Source organism: Pundamilia nyererei, unplaced genomic scaffold (genome assembly GCF_000239375.1).
Source record: "Pundamilia nyererei isolate P.nyererei 1_Seehausen unplaced genomic scaffold, PunNye1.0 scaffold00064, whole genome shotgun sequence".
Classification (NCBI taxonomy): domain Eukaryota; kingdom Metazoa; phylum Chordata; class Actinopteri; order Cichliformes; family Cichlidae; genus Pundamilia; species Pundamilia nyererei.
In genome coordinates, this window is record NW_005187465.1 from 207,953 (window position 1) to 229,528 (window position 21,576).

Consider the following 21,576-nt stretch of genomic DNA (forward strand, 5'->3'; position numbering starts at 1 on the left):
AGACAATTCAGTGCTTTTCAGAGCCCACCATCCGGGGACAGCCTGAAGAGTCTAAACCGCCACCTTCCTCTCTGAGGAAGAAAAAAGGAACGGTGAGTGAAAGGGGAAAAAAAAATTCCCAGCATGTGTCTGGCACCGCTGGAAATACAAGACACCCGGTCAAAGTTGGGATCAATGAGAGTTTTATGGACAATAAAAGTAGAGGTGCAGTGAAGTTATTTTTAGCATCCATACCGGCTCTGCTACGACTGCTTACGTTAAGAATCGGCAGGATTTATCTGTTTCAGATAACACGACTGATCGCTCCACCTACATCTGCTTTGGGGTAATTCGGCAAACTCACACTGCTGTGAGGAAAATTGTCAGATAACAAAATTGGAAAATGAAACTCGTATTAGATTTGAGTGTCTCACGAGGAGATAATTATGCTGATTTTAACATGAGAAACATGAAAACCTTGTAAAATTTCTCTGAGAATAGACACAGAGAACAGGTGGCTACTGAACAATAAACAGTCACAGACGTCACTGAGGCTGAATTTGCAGTCAGCGACAAGTAACCTGTACACCACTGAGATATATGATCAGGAAATAGTTGTTGAAGCTAGGTTAAGAGGAGAAGTGATGATCAAGCTTCATGCCAAGAAAGAGTACTTCAGAGGCGATCTTTGCTTTGAGAGTGTTGATGAAGAAGCATAGAGAAGGTCAGAAGGAATTGCACTGCATCTTTCAGGATCTAGCATATGATATGATACGGTAGAAAGTATATGTTAGGGTGCCAAGAGTGGAGGTGTGGTACTGCATGGGGAAAACAGGAGCGGGAGAGAAATTTCAGAGGGTGGTGCAGGACATGTATGAGGACAGTGGTGAGGTGTGCAACTGATGTGACAGATGGGTTTTTAAGGTGGGGGTAGGATTATATCAGGGATCACCTCTGAGGCCCTTGTTGATTGTAATGGTAACTTGGTAACTTCGATGTTCACAGATAACACTGTGATCTGTAGTGAGAGTAGGGTGCAGGTGGAAAAGAGCCTGGGGAGGTGGAGGTATGCTCTGGAGAGAAGAGTAATGAAAGTCAGCAGAACAAATAAACGAAGAAAGAATAAATGTGAGTGAGTGAGAGAGGGGTAATAGTGAAGAAGCAAGGAGTAAAGATATCAAGGTGTATGAGTGTCTGAGGCCAACTATTCATAGAAACACTAAACAAGGAAGGTCAAGAAAAGAGAGTGGATGGAGACCAGTATCAGGCGTGATTTGTGACAGAATATAGCAGCATGAGTGAAAGGGAAGGTTTGCAAGACGATAGTGAGACCTGCTATGGTGTGTGGTTTGGAGACGGTGGCACTGACAATAAAAGACAGGAGGTCGAGCTGGAGGTGGCTGAGCTGAAGATGCTATTTTCATCGGGAGTGACCAGGATGGACAGTATTAGAAATGAGTATATGAGGGAGACAGTTCAAGTCGAGAAGCAAAAGTTAGAGAGGCTAGGTTGAGATGGTTTGGACGTGTGCAGAGGAGGGACAGTGGATTGGACAAAAGTTGTTAAATATGGAGCTGGCAGGAGGGAGGAAAAAGAGGAAGACAACAAAGGTTGTGTGACAGAGGATGGGGTGAGACGGAGGCAGTGGGGACCCCTAAAGGGAGCAGCTTAAAGAAGAAGAGCCTGTGCAATCTAATATATGAGAGGTTAATCAACTAGTAGTCCGTAGATGTAATACATTATAAGTATATTCTTCATGACTGTGCTTTTTTATGCACAAATTATTGTCGTTTATTAAATCTGGTAGGCTAATGCACCTCTACTGAAAAAGCCCAACTCTCGATCCATCTTCAGCTCAAATTGCTGTTTGTCCTGCAGGCTTGACGGTAATATATTTTCCGAGTTACACACAGAGGAAAAGTGGCGATTTGCACAACCTGCAGCCTCAATGATAGTTACACCGTGAAAAAAGTGACAACAGCACAAATGTAATGCTTTGCCAACATTTTCTCATATCTACAACAGTGACTATCTTCTCAATCCAGCTGAAATGTTCACATTTTTGGCCTCAAAATGGGCTCACCCACACATCATTTGCATGTTCTGAATAATGAAACCAATTTAACCAACTGTGGTTCAATATGTCGGTGTAAGTTATGTGGCTGCAGAGTGCTCTCAGGCTGTCAACCATCACAGAGCAGTGGATACAGACAGCCAGAGACCAGAGTGACTTTCTGCTGCGGATGTGTGTCTGCATGTGTGCGTGCGCGTGAGTGCGTGTGTCTGTACGGCCATCGCTGGTACTCTCTGTTCAGTGAAGCGGCTCTAAACTGGAAAGGCCAGTAAATGTGAGGGGAAGGAACTACAATGGACACATCTACAATGTGAGCAGTTTAAGCGGTAATATTTCAGCGTAATGACGGATCAGGTCTCTGACTGCCTTCTCCTTGAACTGCAGACAAGCCATTGAAGGGCTGAAAGAGCCGAGACGGTCAGGTGGGACCTGACCAAGGGATGAACTGAAAGAGTGAGTGAGTGAAAGAGAGAGAGAGAGAGAGGCAGAGAAAGAGAGAGAGAGAGAAAGATAAGGCAGAATATACATACACATATACAGTAGCCTAAAAAGTCACTAATCCCTTCTTTTTCCACAGCTTTTTGTATTTTGTTCTGCATTTTATGTGCATTGTCTTTAGAGCACAAAAATACACATTTTCTCCCTTTCTTTCCTTTCTGCCTCTGCAGTATAAAGTATTCAATAAAGACATAACCTTGAAACATATTTTAACGTCTACTTCAAAGCAAAGTTTAGACATAACTGTGACGTCTCGTTATATTGACGCTTTAGCTCATATTGTGTGTAAACACAATGGCACTTGCATATCATACCATTTTTCTCTCTATATAGTCTTGTCTGTATCTGAAGACAAACAAATATTCAGCAGGTTATAATATGCATCTTTTTTGACGTTATTTGGAATGTTTCTTTAAAATTTCCTGGTTTAAGGAAATCAAAGCAGAGCTGGCAAAAAAGAACGCTGACAAGGATATCCCCTAATGACATCACATTATGCTACTTTTTAATTTAAACTGATAATTCGTTATTTAATTAATTCATTTTCACTTAGACCCAGCTGCTCTTTCTAAAATTGACAGAACCACTGCAGGCCTCTGAAATAAATTATAGGAGCATGCAAAACAACCAGGGGTGTGTGCTTTACTCTTCTTTTTTTTTAGGCCACTGTATATACTGTGTATGCAGATGGGGATGAGAGAGCCTCAGACAGAACAAACACACAGAGGTATCTGTCTAAGTAACGCGGCCTAAAAGTTCAAGAGGGATTACAGTATGTGCTCATATTCGCCGCAGCAGCATTACCCAGGTTCACAGTGACTTTCACTCTGCCTCCATCCAGCTCCAAGCGCAAGGTGTCTGCAGACTGCTGGGAGGTGGTGGCCATCAGCAGTCCATAGGCCCTCTGGGACATAAAGCGCAGAGACACGTCCTCGGCCTCTGTGTGCAGCGTCCTCGGCAGTACCACTTTTAGATACATGCTGCCGTCATAGCTCACCATGGTGGCCTCTGCAGATTTAGGAATTGGATTTGACCAAAAACGGGAGAGAAAAAAAGTGTTAGCAGACATCCAGAGGGAATCGCAGCGTGAAATTAAAAACACGAAGAGGCATTTATGGAGCGAAACCTAAATTTGGTCTGAGATTATTTTGGGTGCGACATGATATCCTTTTAGATTGCAGTTTTCATCTGCCGCACCAGATGGCAGAAAAAGCCTGGAGCAAACAGAGAGAGTGGCGAGATTGCAGGCGCAATCAAATTTCTGAAGGATTTATTCCCAACACAGCGCAATAGAAGGGGGATTTTCATTCCTCATACTATTAGCTGCCAATGGAGCTGCGTAATTTGGCCTCTCTGCGAGGAAGTTATCTGCACGGTGAATGCAGAGTGATTCAGGCCGAATCACTCTGCTGAAGAACCACTGCATTTCTGATGAAATACTCATAGCACTGGTAACCTCGTGATACTGACAATCCACTAATGAATCGCTCTACTGTAGGTAAATACCGCAATTTGCTGTTGAATGGCTCACATTAAAAACAGCATCATTTTCCATAATACTGTCACTGTCACCAGGTTGGTTTGTATATTTGGAGAGTTATTCTGGATTGAGAGCATGCTTCTCATTTGAATAGAGATGGCATTAGGCAGTATGATCATAATGCAACTGCAAATGAAATTCTTATTGTTTAGGAAGCTTGAGCACTAAGTCCTTTTGATAATGAAATTTGTCTATAGCTACATTGTTTCTATATTTACAGAGACTTTTAAGCCACTACACACCTAACTTAATAAATAAAATACTAGCCAAGTGTGCTAAAAGCTTTGCAGCACCTTTAAAAAGAAAAAAAAACACACATTTATCTTCCCCATCTACTGCCATCCTTCTTAGATACTCTTACCCTTCTCGCAGCTGGGGCCTAGATACCCAGTACTGTTGCAGTCACAAATATGGCGATTCCAGCCCTCTCTGCAGTGCCCACCATTGGCACATGTGTCTCTGGTACACCTGACGTGAGTCTCCCTGGTGCAGAAGCTGCTGACACCTGTGGCGCTTTGAATTTCTGCCAGCCTCCGGAGGTTACGACTCTGTCCATCAATGAACAGGTCCCTCACACAGCCCACGTAGCCGAGGCCGAGGGACGCCGTCCATACCTCAGGGGGCAGCATGAGGTTTTGACGATCCTCTGGCAAACCTCCAAGATACATGTCCCCATCCAGATCAAGGATCTCACTGCCTTCATTAGCAGAAAAAGGGATGCTCTGGCTGTTCACTGAAATAAAACCTGTGGGCCAGGCATTAAGTGTGAGTCAACTTGCACTTACACAGTTTTTTTTTTGTTGCAGAAAAGGAAGACAGGTGTGTGCGTGGGTTGTGCTGAATGAAAGGCAAGAACAAACTGCGAGATTGAGGAAGTGGGCACCAGGCTGCTTGTCTTAAAAAAAAGTGAATATAATAAAAATGCACTATGTGTCCTTGGGAGATTATTTTGCTTTTGGGCAAAAGCGAAAACTAAAACTTGATCTGTAAAAGTGACGACCTGTGAATTTGGGACCCTTGAGAAGAAATGGATTTTATTTATAGAAACGTGAGGCCAAAATAGAAGAAGTGCAATCTCGTCTTCCACATACGTACCGCACTAATAAGTCAGGCAATTCCTAATTTGAGTTGGGCGACTGTGTAATTGGCCACTTGTTAAATAGGTTAACACAAATTTAAAAATGTCACATGTAGATTATAGCCACTAAAAATATAATTGTAATTAAAAGCTAATATGCATGCATGTTTCACCGCAGTGAATAAAAAACAGGAGCGTGCCAGAGTGACTGTATCCACGCTGACATATGGCGATTTCACAGCTTGGAACTTTTTATAGTCTGCTCCACAGCTAAAACTAGAGAAACACGGCAGCAGAAGCAGACAGAAGGCGTACCCCGCTTTCACAAAAACACAACACTGACTTACCATTGCGCCCTTTTCTCTGGAAGTCCACATGGCACCACTCGCCATCATTGAGCCTCTTGCTACTGGCTTTCATCTTGATGCTGCCAGAGCCCATATCCATGACGAGGAAGAGAAATCCGTCGAGCAGCTCGATGGCAAAGAAGTCGGCCCGGGGCTTCCTATCAGGCTGCGTGCCCTGCAGGCTGCCATGGCTGAACAGCATAAGGCCGCTGGGCTCTGTGGTGCGGAAGTCGAAAGATATGGACCCCGTTTTCTTTGTGTTCCACCTGGGCAATGTCAAGTAGGCAGACGGCGTGTCGAAGGTGACCGGCTCCAGGGCTTCCACATCCTCGCAGCTGAATATCAGGTCACCATGGATACTGATCTTGGGGTCTCGCTGTTCAGCCAGCCGTGACAGCTCGAGTCTAAACTCATTATTCTTGTAGACCACCTAATAAATGAGAGAGATGTCGTGGTGAGATGACAGCTGGAAAAGCGGAATGAATTTAGTGCAAAGGTTGAATATTAGTCATCAATAAACACGACAATCAATAGGACACAGCAGCCGACAACACGGTGAATCATTCCTGAACCCGGAGCTGAGACAGAAAGCACTTTAGTGATTTTACATTTGAGTGCATTTATTCTGCAGGATTTCAGGTAGATCATAAAAATATTTTAATTACCAACAAATTATGAGGAGATTATCACGAGACAACAAGAAGGCAGCAGGTGTTAAACCGCTTGTGAAATTGCAAAAAAAAAAAAGAAGGAAAAAAAAGAAAATGCATTTAGATTTAGATGCAAATGCTTATATTTTAGACATTTAACTGGCTCATTTAGGAATGCACAATGTGTCTGACATAATCATCTTAAATTCAGAGCGGAGGAACAGGAGGAGGAACACTGCACCCACACGATGGCAAACAATTTGGTGTATTTATACCGAGGTAAACTGAAAGAGATCAAGTCAAGGCAGAGATGGTGAGTGGGAGAGAGGCGGCCTTGACCCTTTACAAGCTCAGCGCGAAATTTATTATTTAAAATGGGTAAATTTAGTAAACATGCACTCGTGATCTGCAGAACAGTCGTTAAAAAAATAAAATAAATCCGATTTTGCACTCCGGCATGAATAAATGTACATGAGAAACTCATTTGCCTTTGAGGAATATTTTGCTGGTGATTTAATATTTTAGTGAAATTCAAAAACAACCTTTTGTACATATATTTACTTGCATATACTGTACAAGGCTCCAGATAGACAATGCCTGTTTTCAACATAAAGCATACTGGGAGAGAATGCCTTGCGCAGGCTTCTTTGTCTTGTTGTTGTATTTTCTGCTTTCATTCTGGCTTCATCAATATGCACAGTAGGAAACCGCGGTCCTTGTCTCATTTTGTATCAGTTGTAAGTCACCCCGAGCCCACTGTTATCTGCCACATCACTCTGCAACCAGTCACTGCCTGAGGTGACACACCACACAGCACAGAGGACTAACAGCAGAGCTGAAAGGCAATTTGAGCCAATATCACACTTCACACTGCCTCAGTGTGACTAATTAAGCAGTGAAATCAGATGGCGAAACTGACCATCGAGAAATGAGTGTAACAAGCAATTTTAAAATGGGAAGACAGTCAATCAAGGCAGTCACTTACACAAAGAGGGAACAGCGTGTTTTCAGTAAACAACCAACAACACCAGCGAAAACGCACAGATGGCTACAAAAAGACACTGTGACCTCTGCAGGGCTATTATATAAGCCAAAGGACAAAGCAAGAAGCGGAATCCTATTTCACCAATTCAGATGCTTGTTGTTTGTGACATGGATTACAGAGTATCCCAAAACACAAGAAATAAAGCCCTTTAGTGCCAACCGGCAAAGTCCCTTTGTCATTTATGTTCAAAAAGTACAGCATAACAAACTGTGAGAATGAGGACCTTCTCTTCTCCCAACAGCCGTGTGAAGACGTTCTCCATAACCAAATTGGGTGCAATCTGTGAAGCATTAAAGTACACGTAGCTAATGGTTAGGCATGCGATATCTGGAAGGTACACGCACGGCAGCATAATAAAACGACATAGCGGCAACTTTGAAAAACAAATTCATCTCTGCCTGCTGGTTGTGACATTCATCTGAATGTTTCTCCTGCACTGATGAACCTGATGGCCTCTCCTCAGCAGCTCTCATATCTACTATCCTGAAACATGTAGGGAGATTAGTCATTGCCTACGCTGTCTACATTCAGTAAAATAAGACAGAAAAAAACGAGTATTTTCCTCACTGTTCACTTTTTTCCCCCCACGCGGACCAAGAGGAATACAATATGTGCCGCATGTATTTGTGAATACCTTCTACTCACCACAGAGCTTTGATTTTTTACTTCATCACCAAACTCAAGCGCTCGCTTATGGACTGACACATCTCAGATTTCTTGGCAGGCCGATCCAGTTATGACCAGCTCTGCCTGTGTCACCGCTCACACTCATTATCGGGGTTTGTCAACCCTTCTTCATGACTCTTTATCGCGTCACACTCTTCCCGCATGCCTACAGTGTGACTGTGTGACTACACACAGAAGTAGTAGGTCTAAACACCATCACCAGTCACACCGCCCACAGAGCGGAGGTTGCAGCATTGGCAGCGGTGCTGGGACAATAACCTGTCCATAAATAACATCTCCTTTTCGTTTTAGTAGATGCAGACTGCATAGTAATGATGTAGATGGTGCACTTAAAATCAGTCAGTGGAAATACTTTTAGTGGGTTTAAATATTTATGTTATGAGGTTTATTAAAAAATGATTATATGTTTGTTATTGTTTGTTTACAAATGGCTTTATTAATAAATCTGTCTGTTTTAGTGTTGAATTTATAGGAAAATGTATATATATATATATATATATATATATATATATATGCAAACTGTGTTGACGTTATGACTAAAAATGAATAACAGCCCTGATTTAAAAATAAAAACTGCTGGCAGCTCTCTGAGACTGTACTTAGGCAGTAATTGTGTTTAAATGTCGAGCTAGAATATTCAGAAAAATTTGTATGAATGCCCCTCGGAAAATTAAACCCAGCGCTGGTGCGGTGGAGGTCAGGGGGTCGGGCGGGGGCCAAGACAGGAGAGTGGAAGATGCTCAGATTTCCATTTCAAGTGACTGGGATGGACATTTATTGCTATTATTAAGAGCATTAGGAATGCATTAAGGAAATTTTAGTGGGATCTGTTGTTTCTTATTATTGTTCATTGTGAGAAGACAAAATAAACAATAATAAATATAACTGACATACTATTCTAATTTGAATCTAGGGTGCCGTCTGTGTATATGAGAAACGTGACGCATTTAACCCAAATAGAGCACTAACATCGCATTCGCAGGAGGATTACTAAATGAACGTAATAACAGGAAAATCAAATGAATTGTGATTTAAAATACATTTTGTTCAAAAAACATTAGATGTTAATAATCTCTGTATGTGCGACCCACATGCGGCCCACCTGTCAAGGAGGAGATAGAGACAAGGAATGCATACATGCTACAAGGTCATTATAGGAAAATGAATAATTCTGGGAATAAAGTCCAAATTTTTGGAAAAACCTGAAGTACTATTTTGACTTTAATCTCAAAATTAAGAATAATTAAATCAAAATAGAGCCTTCTAGTGTGTTTATTTTTCTTAAAGTCTCTAATATTCCATTGGTATAATATGGCTTAGACTGAGCTCAGGTTTGGACATATGCAGAGGAGGGATGGTGGATATACTTGATGTGGAATACAAAGGATGTGGAATATGGAGCTGCCAAGCAGGAGGGAAAGAGGAAGACTCAGGGAATATTCCTGGATGTAGTGAAGGAGGTTGTTGTGACAGAGGAGGATGTTAGGGATAAGGTGAGATGGAGGCAGATGATCCGCAGTAGCGACCCTTAAAGGGAGACTTTGAACATTAAGGAATATTTATAACCAAGTTATTGATGTCATACACAAAAACCTGGTGAAAGCAATATCAAGCAATATCAAATATTTGGGCTAACAAACTTGCCCATTTATACACTGTATATTCATTTCGATATAAAATGTTTATTTATTTTTTGACCATGATATTACATAGAATTACCTAAATTACTTAAAATGTATTGTTGCATGTTGTTTCAACAGGCAGTAACACACATTGATTGTAACATCCATGTTGTTTCCACAAGACTTGAACGCACTGAGGTCAGAAGAACAAACTCTGACTCAGGAAATAGGACTAATCCAGGGAACATGTAAATGCAAGGTTTAGCACAGGGTTGCCTTGATCAAAACACTCATTCATACATAAATACCTTAATAAATTAGTACTTCATACAAAAACCCAAAGCATACAGGAATTATTTTGCAGGTATTTGGTAAAATGGTAAATGGCCTGTATTTATATAGCGCCTTACTAGTCCCTAAGGACCCCAAAGTGCTTTACATATCCAGTCATCCACCCATTCACACACTGGTGCAAGCTACATTGTAGCCACAGCCACCCTGGGGCGCACTGACAGAGGCGAGGCTGCCGGACACTGGCGCCACCGGGCCCTCTGACCACCAGTAGGCAACGGGTGAAGTGTCTTGCCCAAGGACACAGCGACCGAGACTGTCCGAGCCAGGGCTCGAACCGGCAACCTTCCGATTACAAGACGAACTCCCAACTCTTGAGCCACGATCACCCCAAAAAAACAGACAAAGAAGTGGACAATTTAAATTCTGACCGGCAACGAAAAGTCCACAGATTACTAAAGTCATCTAAATTTATCTTGTGAGTGGGTGGGCTCGATTAACTGTAGCTAAATTCACAACAATCCAGCTAGGCAGTCGATACTACTCGCTTAAAAACCACAAACCTCATAACGGCAACATCAGGATAAGAATGATCCTTTTTGGGGGAACCACAGATCACTGTCCAGTTCCTGTTGTGACATTTAAACTAGACCAGTGCACAGTAATCACAGCATATTACAACTGTAAAAATCACAGATATCTCTAACTTCTTTCTGTATGCAACATCTGATTGAACTTTAAAACTTGAACTCCCATATTTTGCCTCACAAAATCCAATTAATCAAAATATTATCTGAAGATTTCATTTCTCCACTACACCAGCTGGCTGCTTTGTCATTAGCAGTTGACAATTTAAGCAGTTTTTTCAACCGGATCCCAAAAAGAAAATGTGAAACCGAAGTACGAAGAAATCTTCGTGTTAGTTTAAGCAGGCCAGCACTGATGAACAAGAGCATACCCGACAATAATCAGTCCTTAATCTACTTGTACCAAGACAGTAAGACAGTCCTTCTGACTGCCAAGCACTCACACTTAATGAAGCCGCTGCTCGTTATGCTCCGACCTGGCGCTGCTGTTATTAGCTTAGTCACGTTATTTCCACTCTATTTGCCTTGTGCATTATGTGTAACCTATATCTAAGTGATGTGTCTGCTCTGTCCTTGGTGCATTGTTCTCCCTGCTGAATCCAGAGAAGCTGGATTTAATGGGGATCAGGACAGGCGGCTAGAAAGAGTTTATAAGCAATTACGGAATAAATGGTCTTATATTGTGTGACGTCAGTGTCTCTGACAGAAGTAAACTCAGCTGTATGAGCTGGGGTATTAACCCCGAAGAAAATCGGCCTCCCTGACGTCTGTGTGACTTTTAAATATCAGACTGCTGCCTGTTTAATCACGTCTCCTCCTAACTCTCTTTGCGTAAGGGGAAAGCATTTCTCTTATTTTAAGGCTCACAGCACATCAGTTGCTTTTTTTATGAGACGGCTCAGTTCATTAAAAATTTGTGAGACCTGGCTGAAATTGGGCATTAACCCATAATTTGCTGCTTTACCTAAACATCTAGTACCAAGTACATGATCTTTACTCGCTTGCTGAAGATAATCAATGTGACAGGTGCAGGTCAGACTTAAAGCACTTAAAAAATGCAGACGAGGGGATGACAACCAGCTCCAAACTGTGTTTCAGGAATGAACATGAGATGCATCTGTTTCTTATGCATATCAGTGCTACATTCTCAAAGGGGTTCCCACAGGAATCTATAAATGCATATGCTCTGCACAGCACAACCTACCAGCTGAAAGTTTCTCCTTCAAACACCCTACAACAGGAGAATCAATATCAGTGCGAGGGGTAATTTTCTATACGCAGAACATGCTCTGCTTAAAGGGTTGCGCTACCTAAGGAGGGTCGGATAGTATTTCCAGTTTGCTGCCGAAGCTGAGGTCAAGCTGTACTCACATCTTTCAGACAGCCCATGAAGTTGTTGCTGACCGGGGAGCCTGGCAGGTCAGCTGTGTTTAGGCTGCCCCCTATGTAGAAGAGATCATCAGAGCCCAGCATGGTGTTGTCCTCCTGGGTGTAGCCAGTGGTGGTGAGAATCCCGTCCACCAAAATCGTCACCTACAGGGATAAAAATCCCGGCACGTTAGGAAAATAAAATCCAAGATTTTTAAACCAAGTGGAAAGAACCGGCCTAATTATTTCATGCTTCATTTCTTGATTTGAAATAAGCATGTCGTAATGTTGGCTCTTGAAGGCAATTACAAGAACAGCTTTGAAAGGTTCACTAATCTCAACTGATCCCCATTTCTGATAAACCAGCATGATCGTAGCGAAGTCAACGTATGATAAATGTGGGCTCCGCTGATATTTTGGCTCCAAAGCAATTTGCGATGCTACAGTTAATTTGAGATTAAAGGTAACAGGATGGCAAGCTACATTTACTCGAATATTGGCACCATCAAAGCAAGAGATTTCTCCTATCAATGTCATCAGTAAACAGGGAAGAAAACGAATGACTGAACAGGGATATAGAAGTAAAAATGATATGCCTGTTGCCATGACAATAAGCCTACAGTAACAAGTATTTCTGCACAAATGTAACAGCTCCCACTTAGGGGTAATAAGTGAAAACAATTACCATTTCTTTTGTTGGGAGCATTATTCCATTTCATTTCAGGAAATTCTACAGTAGAAAGCAATTTCTTTGTATATTGCACTGCATATAATAAATATCACAAAATGCATAAACAAACAAAATAAAGTGTTGAGCATGCATGGTCACAGATTCAGTTAATTGTTCCGATGTGTCATGCTACACACAATATTCCTGAGTGGAAGGACACTGTGCATAAAATCCTTCAGTCAGATCATTAGCTTGGAAAATACCACAGATCATGCAATGTTTTCACATAGGGAGAGGATGCAAAGAGCAAAAGCCAGTACAAATCTCTATCCACTAGCTTCAGGTTATGCTTGTAGGCGATCAGTCAGCAGGGCAAAATCAAAAAACAATACCCAAACAACCTAGGAAAACAGAATAAAAAATTAAGGATCAACAAGAGTAGAGTAAGGCAAAGGATTCACAACATGAATAAATGGCTATAATGCATTGCTACAAATGAGTTCAATGATGATCTGTAATGTACTACTAGAGGGTGTAATTAGCTAACTGGGAACAGGTGGTGCAGAAAACTGGTGGGAAGGAAACAAAGTGTGGAAGGAAAACTAAGAACCAAGGATTACAAAAAGCTAAAAGGGAAAAAAAAACAGGAAATGAGAGAGATGAGAGAGAGGGAACTATTTTCCAAATTCTCAAGTAAACACCCACAGGGGAAAATAAGCATTATAAAATGTGGAATCATTTCTAGCTTCGCTTAAAAAATCATTTAAAATGTTTGACTTGTGACCCTTGCATCTCGAGAATGAGTTAACTATGTAAAAAGAACCGTGTCTATTTTTATGAATATCATAAGAGGATGAGAGACAGCATGGTATGTTTAGGCGTCAGGTCAATAAAATGAGGTTCTGCCTTTCCATTTGCTGCTACTGGCAGGTATTGATTTCTATCTATCTGGTACTGAAGCCTTGAGTATCTTTGCCTCGGACCTTGGACAATGAGAAGGCTTGACTGAGGGTTGATGAAACTGCACATGAAGAAATTTCAGAAAAATGTGTTTCATGTCTGGGAAGTGATTGATCTTGCTTTCTTGTTCACTCCAAAAGGTCTACAGAAGCATGGCCGATGTCTAAGATGGTGGTGACACCCACCTACTTTACTGGCATTTGAATATCTGAGGTGAGGGATCGGTGCGTTCAAAGGTAATTACTGATTTAGGTCATTATTAATTAGAAGAACACACTGGGAGAATATACAGGCTCCAGACCTGGATGGCACACTTTGAAGCTGACCTTTTATCATTAATTTTGCCAGCATTTCGACATCGCCGGTGTTATGTAGTGCTTATTAAATGGTAATATATATTTATGACTGTCAGTGTAGCTCAGGAGGTTTTCAAAAGAGTATTCATGCGGTACAACAACAGATAATCAGCAAGCATGTTAGTGAGTTCTGTGTTCTGAGCATGCCAGTAAATAGGTGGATGCATCGATAACAAGGGTTGAAAGGCAGAGAAAATGAGCACCAACGAGTTTGCCCAAAACAGACGACACAAAAGGCAGATGGAGATAGAGAGATAGTAATAGGAGGAATTCTAGAGTGAAAAGCACCACCGGATCTAATAAAATGTTTCCACCAGCACTCTCGTGGGAGTTACAGTTCCTCCTATCTACATGTCAGTGAGCTAACTTATCTGAGGGGAAAGCAATTTACACAGGGATCAAATGCATGCCTGAAAGCATAAGTGACGTTGTAAGCATTCGGCTTGCCGCTCTTCTGGAAGCCAGGCTAAGGAAATAGAAGTGGAGGAGGATGCACGTTTATATGCAGGTTAACGTGACAGGTTTAGAATATATTGGCGATGATGAGATGCTTAGATACAAAATGAGTTCTTCTTTAGAAAAGAAATCTAACATTTATATGCACTGCATGAGTCCCACTCATCTTGGGGAATATATTTAGTCTGGTGATAGTTCAAGTAAATTTACAGAGCGATCGCTTTGTGCGGAACAGAAAAGCTAGCGCCGCCTTTCCCTTTAGAAGCTCAGCTTTCTTAGGGTTTCAGTATTGTACTGAACTCAGTTAGCTAAGATAATGGTAACAGCGACATTAATGCCATTGTCCAATGTATCTGACTAATACAGAGCATACTGGAGCATATTGGTCAGATATGTGAGAGCACAATTTAGGGTGGATGCACTCTTAGCTTACGCTTAGCTTAAAGTGAAGACATAACAGATTAGCTGGAGAAACATAACTGACAGCTAAATAAACATAAACACAGCTAGAAGAGAGTGAATGATCATTATATTATCTGTCACTGCTCTGTGTGTAAATACACTGAACTGCTACTTCATTAGGCGCAACCATTCATCTGCTCGTCAATGAATGGCTACAGTAACAAGTGTTAATAAGTTGCAGCCAATCATATGGCAGCAACTCAGTGCATTCAGGCATGTAGACATGGTCAAGATGACCTGCTAAAGTTCAAACTGCGCACCAGAAGGGGGAAGTAAAGGTGGTTTAAGTGACCGAATGTAGCATGCCTGTTGGTGCCAGATGGGCTGGTCAGGAAATGGACCTACTTTTGTGTCTTGGGTTTACCAAGAAGGATTAGAAAAAGAAAAAACAACTCTGAGTGCATGCCAAAGCTTGAAGCAGAGGGCTACAGCAGCAGAAGACGACCACACCTGTGCCTTAGCTTTCAGCTAAGAACAGGAAAACAAAGCTCAAGAAAAGTGGACAATAGAAGATTGGAAAAATCTTGCCCAGTCTGATGAGTCTGCTGTCTACTGCAACATTTAGATGGTAGGATCAGACAAACAACATGAAAACATAGATCCATCCTGCCATGTATCAATAGTTCAGGCTGCTGGTGGTATAATGATATGAGGAATGTTTTCTTGGCACATTGTTACCCCTTTAGTACTAATTAAGCATCATTTAAACACCACAGCCTACCAGACCAGCGGTCCCCAACATTTTTTGCGCCACGGACCGGTTTATGCCCGACATTATTTTCACGGACCGGCCTTTAAGGTGTCGCGGATAAATACAACAAAATAAAACTAGTACTGGTACCGAGAAAAAGAAGATTTATTCATAACACACGTGAAAAGATCCGGGAAAACCGAGTTAACGATAAAAACGATAACAAAATAATGCTGAAAACTGATAAAAACCCTGAAAACCATACATTTCACACCTGAGCCTCAACTCTCGCGGCCCGGTACCAAACGACTCACGGACCGGTACCAGTCCGAGGCCCGGGGGTTGGGGACCGCTGTACCAGAGCATTGTTGCTGACCATGCCTACCCCTTTATGACCACAATGTGCCCATCTTCTGATTTGATGCCCAGCAGGAAAATACACCATGTCACAAAGCTCAAATCATTTCAAACAGTTTTTTTTAAACACGTCAATGAGTTCACTGTACTCGAATGGCCTCGACGGCGGCAGATCTCAATCCAACGAAGCACCTTTGGGACGTGCTGGCACGCGAGATTCGCCTCATGGATGTGCAGCTGACAAAATGAGCTTGTTATCATGTCAATATGGAACAAAATCTCTGAGGAATGTCTCCAGCTGACAAGTTTACAACCACCAAATGAGCACTTTTGCAGTCGTTATACTGTTTCTTTCTTCTTCTTTTTTTTTTTACAGGAATTGACGAGCGAGGAGTGGCTCTGACTGTGAAACCCTGTAAGGCCGCTTACTTGTCAATCAAAAGGTAATCAGACCAAAATCAAATCTTGCTTTATTTTCTGTCAGCACTTCAAGGGCATTTCCATTCGTCATTAGGACTCCTGACAGTTGTAAACACCTAATTATACTCATCTTATGAATCTTTTTTCTTCTTCACTAGTTTGTCTCTCTGCAGTTTGTTGCTGCAGTTATGAGCAACAAGGTTGTTGCAGTGGCGACAATGCAAAAAAAAAGAAAAGAAAAAGGTAAATTTGTGAGACCTAAAGAAATGAGTAATTATGTGTGGGCTTGTTCCTGCAAGCAACCACTTTACATTACACTCACTCCCACTTATTCAGTGTCCATACAAAAAAAAGTGCAGCTGTAAGGTATTATATGAGGAGACTAATAGAATAGCAGAATGATGCAGTCAAAGAAGAATGCCAGTGGGGTAACATTTAATGTAACGGACACATCCTTGCAGTAAATTAGACTGGGAATTCAGTCCCTTGTCCTGACTGCTAATGATATGAAACCTTAAGGCCGAGTTGTACTTGGCTGGAGTACAATAGGTACAGCAGTACATGGTTGGACACGTGCACTGGCTGTATTCATTATTTAAGCTCTGCTTTCTCTCGCAAGTCCCCATATACTGCTGCAATGTTACATCAGTGGCTAAAGCTGCAAAAAATATATTTTTGCACTCTCCGTTCAAGAGTTGGTAATGAACAGACTCCTGATATCATCACTACTGTGGGACGAATGAATAGGATGAATAATGAGTTAAGTTTTTATTACAAAAAAGGTATTAAAAGTATATATATGACAATCTTGTGGGTGCAAGAAGGAATCAATTCTCTGAATTAAGAAAAAGAGTGATTTCTAGAAATGCAATCTAGGGGCAATGACCTAATAGACGCTTGCAATATCAGGATAGGGAATGTGGCAGCAGAAGCATTCAACAGAATCCAACACAGTATTTGTTTACTGGCAGTTCACACTGCCGGAGGTTAATAGCAGCCTATCTAAACTCTATTTGCAAAGGACTGCCATTTCCTGCAGCTCATAAGAATCAGATCCAAATCTTTTTTATATTAATAAGCTGAAAGATACACTTTAAATACTGTTACAATACTGTGTACAGTGACTGATTTCTCATTATCTCACACAGATCGCTTGCAGACTGCAATTATATTGACTTCTGCGTAAATACAATCTACACATTTTACAAAAAACTGCAACTTTCTTAAGCAGAATACAAAATCATAAGTAATGGATGTATACACACCTGACGGAGGTTGCGCGTCACACGAACATCATGCCATATATTGTCATTAAACCTCCCACTGGTTGGTTCCACCAGGGCTTCAAAAGCGCCAGAGCCCAGGTTGATGACCAGCCACAGAGCGCCATTCCTCAGAGACAGGTTGACATAGTCAGCTGATTTCCCCGTGTGAAGCAGCAAGGCGTTCCTCTGCAGCGTCCGGAAGGACAGCGTGATCTCGTCCAGGTTACTCTGAATGGGAGTCTGGGATAGGTTGTAGCTGAAGAACTCATTGCCTTTAAAGGTGGCCACTGACTCCTCCTGCCCTGAGAGTCAAAGAGAAACAGCTTAGATAATTGTTCCTCTCATCCAGCTTAACCTTTACTTATCTACTGGGTGCATTCACTACTTTATTTTGCTAAAATAGAGGAGGCTTGGTGGGTGATATTAGAGGCTAAAATGAGCGGAAAATGCAGCGTGCCGTATGGCTTCGGAAACATTTCACTAAGACCCACTTGAACAGACCATGTGTGTATTTTGTAAAGCTATTGAAACGTTACAAAGTCACTGTACAGTCAGATGAACAAGTGTACATTTTCAGCGTGCTGTTTCCATAGTAAAGTATAAGTCTTTATGTCTTTTTCTTTTTATTAACATATGTAGGGGAAAAAAAGGCAGCTATGAAGTGATCCTTACTGACAAGTACTTTCATTGTAGTCAAAGCCTAATGAATTGTATTCATCTTTCATAAGACCGACATAAAAACACACTAGAGCTACAGCATTACACCACATCCCCAGCTGAGAAAGGTCCTGATCAAGACGTGTGCACTTTTTACCATCATTTGAGAAGAATTTGCTAAAAAAAAAAAAATTATACAACGACAGCCGCTTTATCCTTTATTCAGCAGGGTTTTTTTTTTTAAAATGCCAATATCAACGTGTAAGGCTTGGCTAAACATTTAATTCACACTCACATTCCAGGGAATGTCCGCTAGGTAATGCACACAGTGAAATATACAGAAGGGAACTTCACCAACTGTTCAGAGGGAAGCAGATGGAGCTTGATTAAAGATGTTGTTTTTGTATTTGTCAATGTTTCTTAGAATTCCACATGTTAGCAATTTTTCTCAAGCAACCCCATCAATGTATCCTTGATGGCAAACATCACACGGCACGTCAATAATAAATCATTCTTGACAGCTTACAGCTCATTCAACAGTTATGCTGCTAATACACCTTCCACAAGGTGACAGTTTTGAGTTTGTTTTTTTATTTTTTTATTTTTTTTTCTCAATTCACGACTTCACAGGCAGCCCTACTGCACACGAAATTAGAAAGAATCACTGAATTTTGTTTCGCTTCATAATTCACGAAGGCCTTCCGCGCACGCACAACCTTTAACCATCAAATTTTAAGTTTCGTTTTTCTGATATTGAACCAAAGTTTTGCTTTGACACAGGGAGTAACACTAACAACTTTACAACACATAGTACTGCTGCTGTCCTTTGCTCTTTATGAGCTACTAAGCAAGCTGTTTCAAGCTAGAAGGATAAGCTGACCCTTTAGTTGATGCTTGTTTGTTTGCACAGCAAATGTCAGCTTTGGTACTCAGGGGCCAATTTAAGGCTGCAGGATGAGCAGTCCTGTTAGTCTGTATTGTTTGTGCAGTGTAGTCGCTCAACTCTTGAGCACACAGCTACTCGTTGAGCTACTGGCGCGGAGCATGAATGCAAACTTCCTCATTTGGCTGACGTTTAAGGTGTAAAGTAGAACCAAGTGGAGCCAATAGTGACAGTTACAACTACAGGGAAATTATAGCACTTGAACTAAAAGTGCCTTTGTGTCATTTTTCATTCTAAATACAGAAGGATTTATCATAAGAGATAAACCTTAATGACAAGAAGATTTGCATCTAAGCTGTGCACATTCTACAGAACGCAATCTGCCTAATAGGCTTCCTGTCATTCTGTGATGAAGATGTCCCCAGCATGACCCTGAATCTGTCTTGAAGGTCTTTCTTGAAATGGGAGGGGTAGACGGCCTATAGCTCTGCTTTTCAGCTCTCCTAGAAGGTGTCCTACTGTCTGCAGCAATAATGTTTACCACTCTGTAAAAAAAGAAAAGAAAAAAGGAACAAGAAAAAAAGAAATAGTAGCTTTGTTTTGTCTGACACCAGACAGACTTTGGCACTAACTCCGAAGAAATATCTTCAAAGACCCTAGCTGCAGTCAGTACGCCAGCTAAAAGATGCTGCTGGAGCAGTTTAGCACTTTATGCATGTTATAGCTATACGAGGGTGGGGCGTCGGAGAGTGAGGGGGTGGATGGGCCGTCCACCCTCTTGGATTCAGCTATAAGACCATTGTGCTGAACCACGTCTCGATGTAAATGGAAACACATCAATGAAAAAAGGAGGCTCAGCAGAAAATAACAGCAGCACCGACAATCTCTACATGCCTCTCCTGCTTCTCATCTCATTGTGGCACGCGCCACCTTGCCCCCACTCCCGTCTTACTATACACCATTCAATCTACTTGCAGCCCAAGGTTTTGAAATAAATTCCCTCTAAATTCAGGATACAAATACAAGCGAGTCCTTCTAGAAGGACACTGCTCATGGCCAATCCAATGAAGCGTGCAGCTACAAAATATGGAGAGCGAAAGCATCCTGGATGTTACTATAACACCGGATAACTCTAAGACAGTCAGTGTAAGATTTATCTATAATTCTGCTGCTGGGAGCTATACGTAAGCTCCTGATGGTCATACCATGAGGTGAGAAAAAGGGTTCAGCCACCAGGTGAGAAGACTGTTACTATTAGACAAATTCCACCACTCACGCTGCTCATTAATATTAAGGTTTACAGCAGATTAATTTCAAAATGATGCAAAGCCGGGGGCACAGATGCAGCTGGTAACGTTTGTCTGTGGCTCAGACAAACTGACTGGGTTATCAGGCAGAGTGCGAGCAGGCTGTGGGGCAGCAGCTGACCACTGGTGTGTAGCTCTGTAGGTGGTCATCAAGCTACACCTGTGCCTGAATAATCTCATCTGGGTGCACACGCTGGCGAAGGAGTGTGGGAGTGAAATATTCACAAGCTGCCGCTTCTCAATTTCCAGAAGTCTGCATATTTGTGGCAAAACAAATAGAGAGCTGACAAAGTCTGAGAGCGCTCGCTCAAGTATGCGCCCCGGGGCTGAAGGTGGAACACAGTTAATAACAAATGTTTGTTATAACATGAGATGGTTGAATAAAGCGCTGATGTCTCATGTATATCCCATGAGGTCAGACGTGCAGCGCTCTGTGTTGCAGCTGTAACTGTGCTTTGCTTGAGCATTGAGGGTTATTTCTGCAAATCTCGATTCCACAATCAATTACCAACTTCTTCTTCATTTAAATGCGTGAAATTGAACAATTACGTTTAGGCTTCATTTCATGACAAATCGCACTGTGGTTGGCTTCAGGACACACTTACTGTATGATGTACTATATGCTTTATATAACAGCATTTTTCTAATACAGCAGAGATGATTAATCTTTGTACGATTGAGGACGTAGTGGCATACAGTATATTCACCCACTCTGTTCTGTCAGAATATCCATTGATTACAGCACAAGCTTAAACTGAACATTATGTTTTTGGTCTTATAAAGACTAATTGCTACTAGTGGCTACCGAAAGGATTTAGACCCTAATCTGTAATGTCACAGTCATGTTCGGCTTCAATCTGCATCATTTATATATGGTGAAAAACCTCATTCTGTGAAGCATTCTCATCTCCTGTAAATGATCTTGGTATAATTGTTATTTGTTCACATATGCGTGACAAAATGCGGATGCTGCCACACCCTCTTTTATTCCATCTTCACCGAGCGGGAGAGTGAAAGATGACATACGCAGCTATTTCAGTTCACGGCAGCACATTATTCATAATCAAGGATAATTGGGTTGAAAATAAAAAATCATTAGTACAGAAGCTGCGATGATAACCCGACACCACTGTTCTTTCTGGTCAGATGAGCAATTTTTCCCGAGGAACTGGGACAGTGGAAAATACTGTGTGGTCAACATGAGGGGGTCAGAAAAGCCAAGTACGTTATAGACAACACTGATCTCCATGGAGACAGGATGATGAAGTTTATCTAAATCTCACAGCGTGTGGAGGAAATGCAAAAGCCTCACCACAGCAGAGTACA

At 41.7% G+C, this 21,576-nt stretch overlaps 1 protein-coding gene across 8 annotated transcripts in view; it reads right to left on the minus strand.

Annotated features, from left to right (window-relative positions):
- The window catches only part of nrxn2a (neurexin 2a), a 127,816-nt gene that overhangs the window by 72,792 nt on the left and 33,448 nt on the right, over window positions 1–21,576 (minus strand). For all 8 annotated transcript variants that reach the window (XM_013911484.1, XM_013911483.1, XM_013911486.1 and 5 more), the window contains 5 exons: window positions 17,404–17,705; window positions 11,770–11,931; window positions 5,517–5,946; window positions 4,453–4,836; window positions 3,356–3,559 (listed from right to left, as the gene is read on the minus strand). In XM_013911484.1, the coding sequence (XP_013766938.1) occupies window positions 3,356–3,559; window positions 4,453–4,836; window positions 5,517–5,946; window positions 11,770–11,931; window positions 17,404–17,705 (1,482 nt within the window). The remainder of the gene's footprint in view (window positions 1–3,355; window positions 3,560–4,452; window positions 4,837–5,516; window positions 5,947–11,769; window positions 11,932–17,403; window positions 17,706–21,576) is intronic.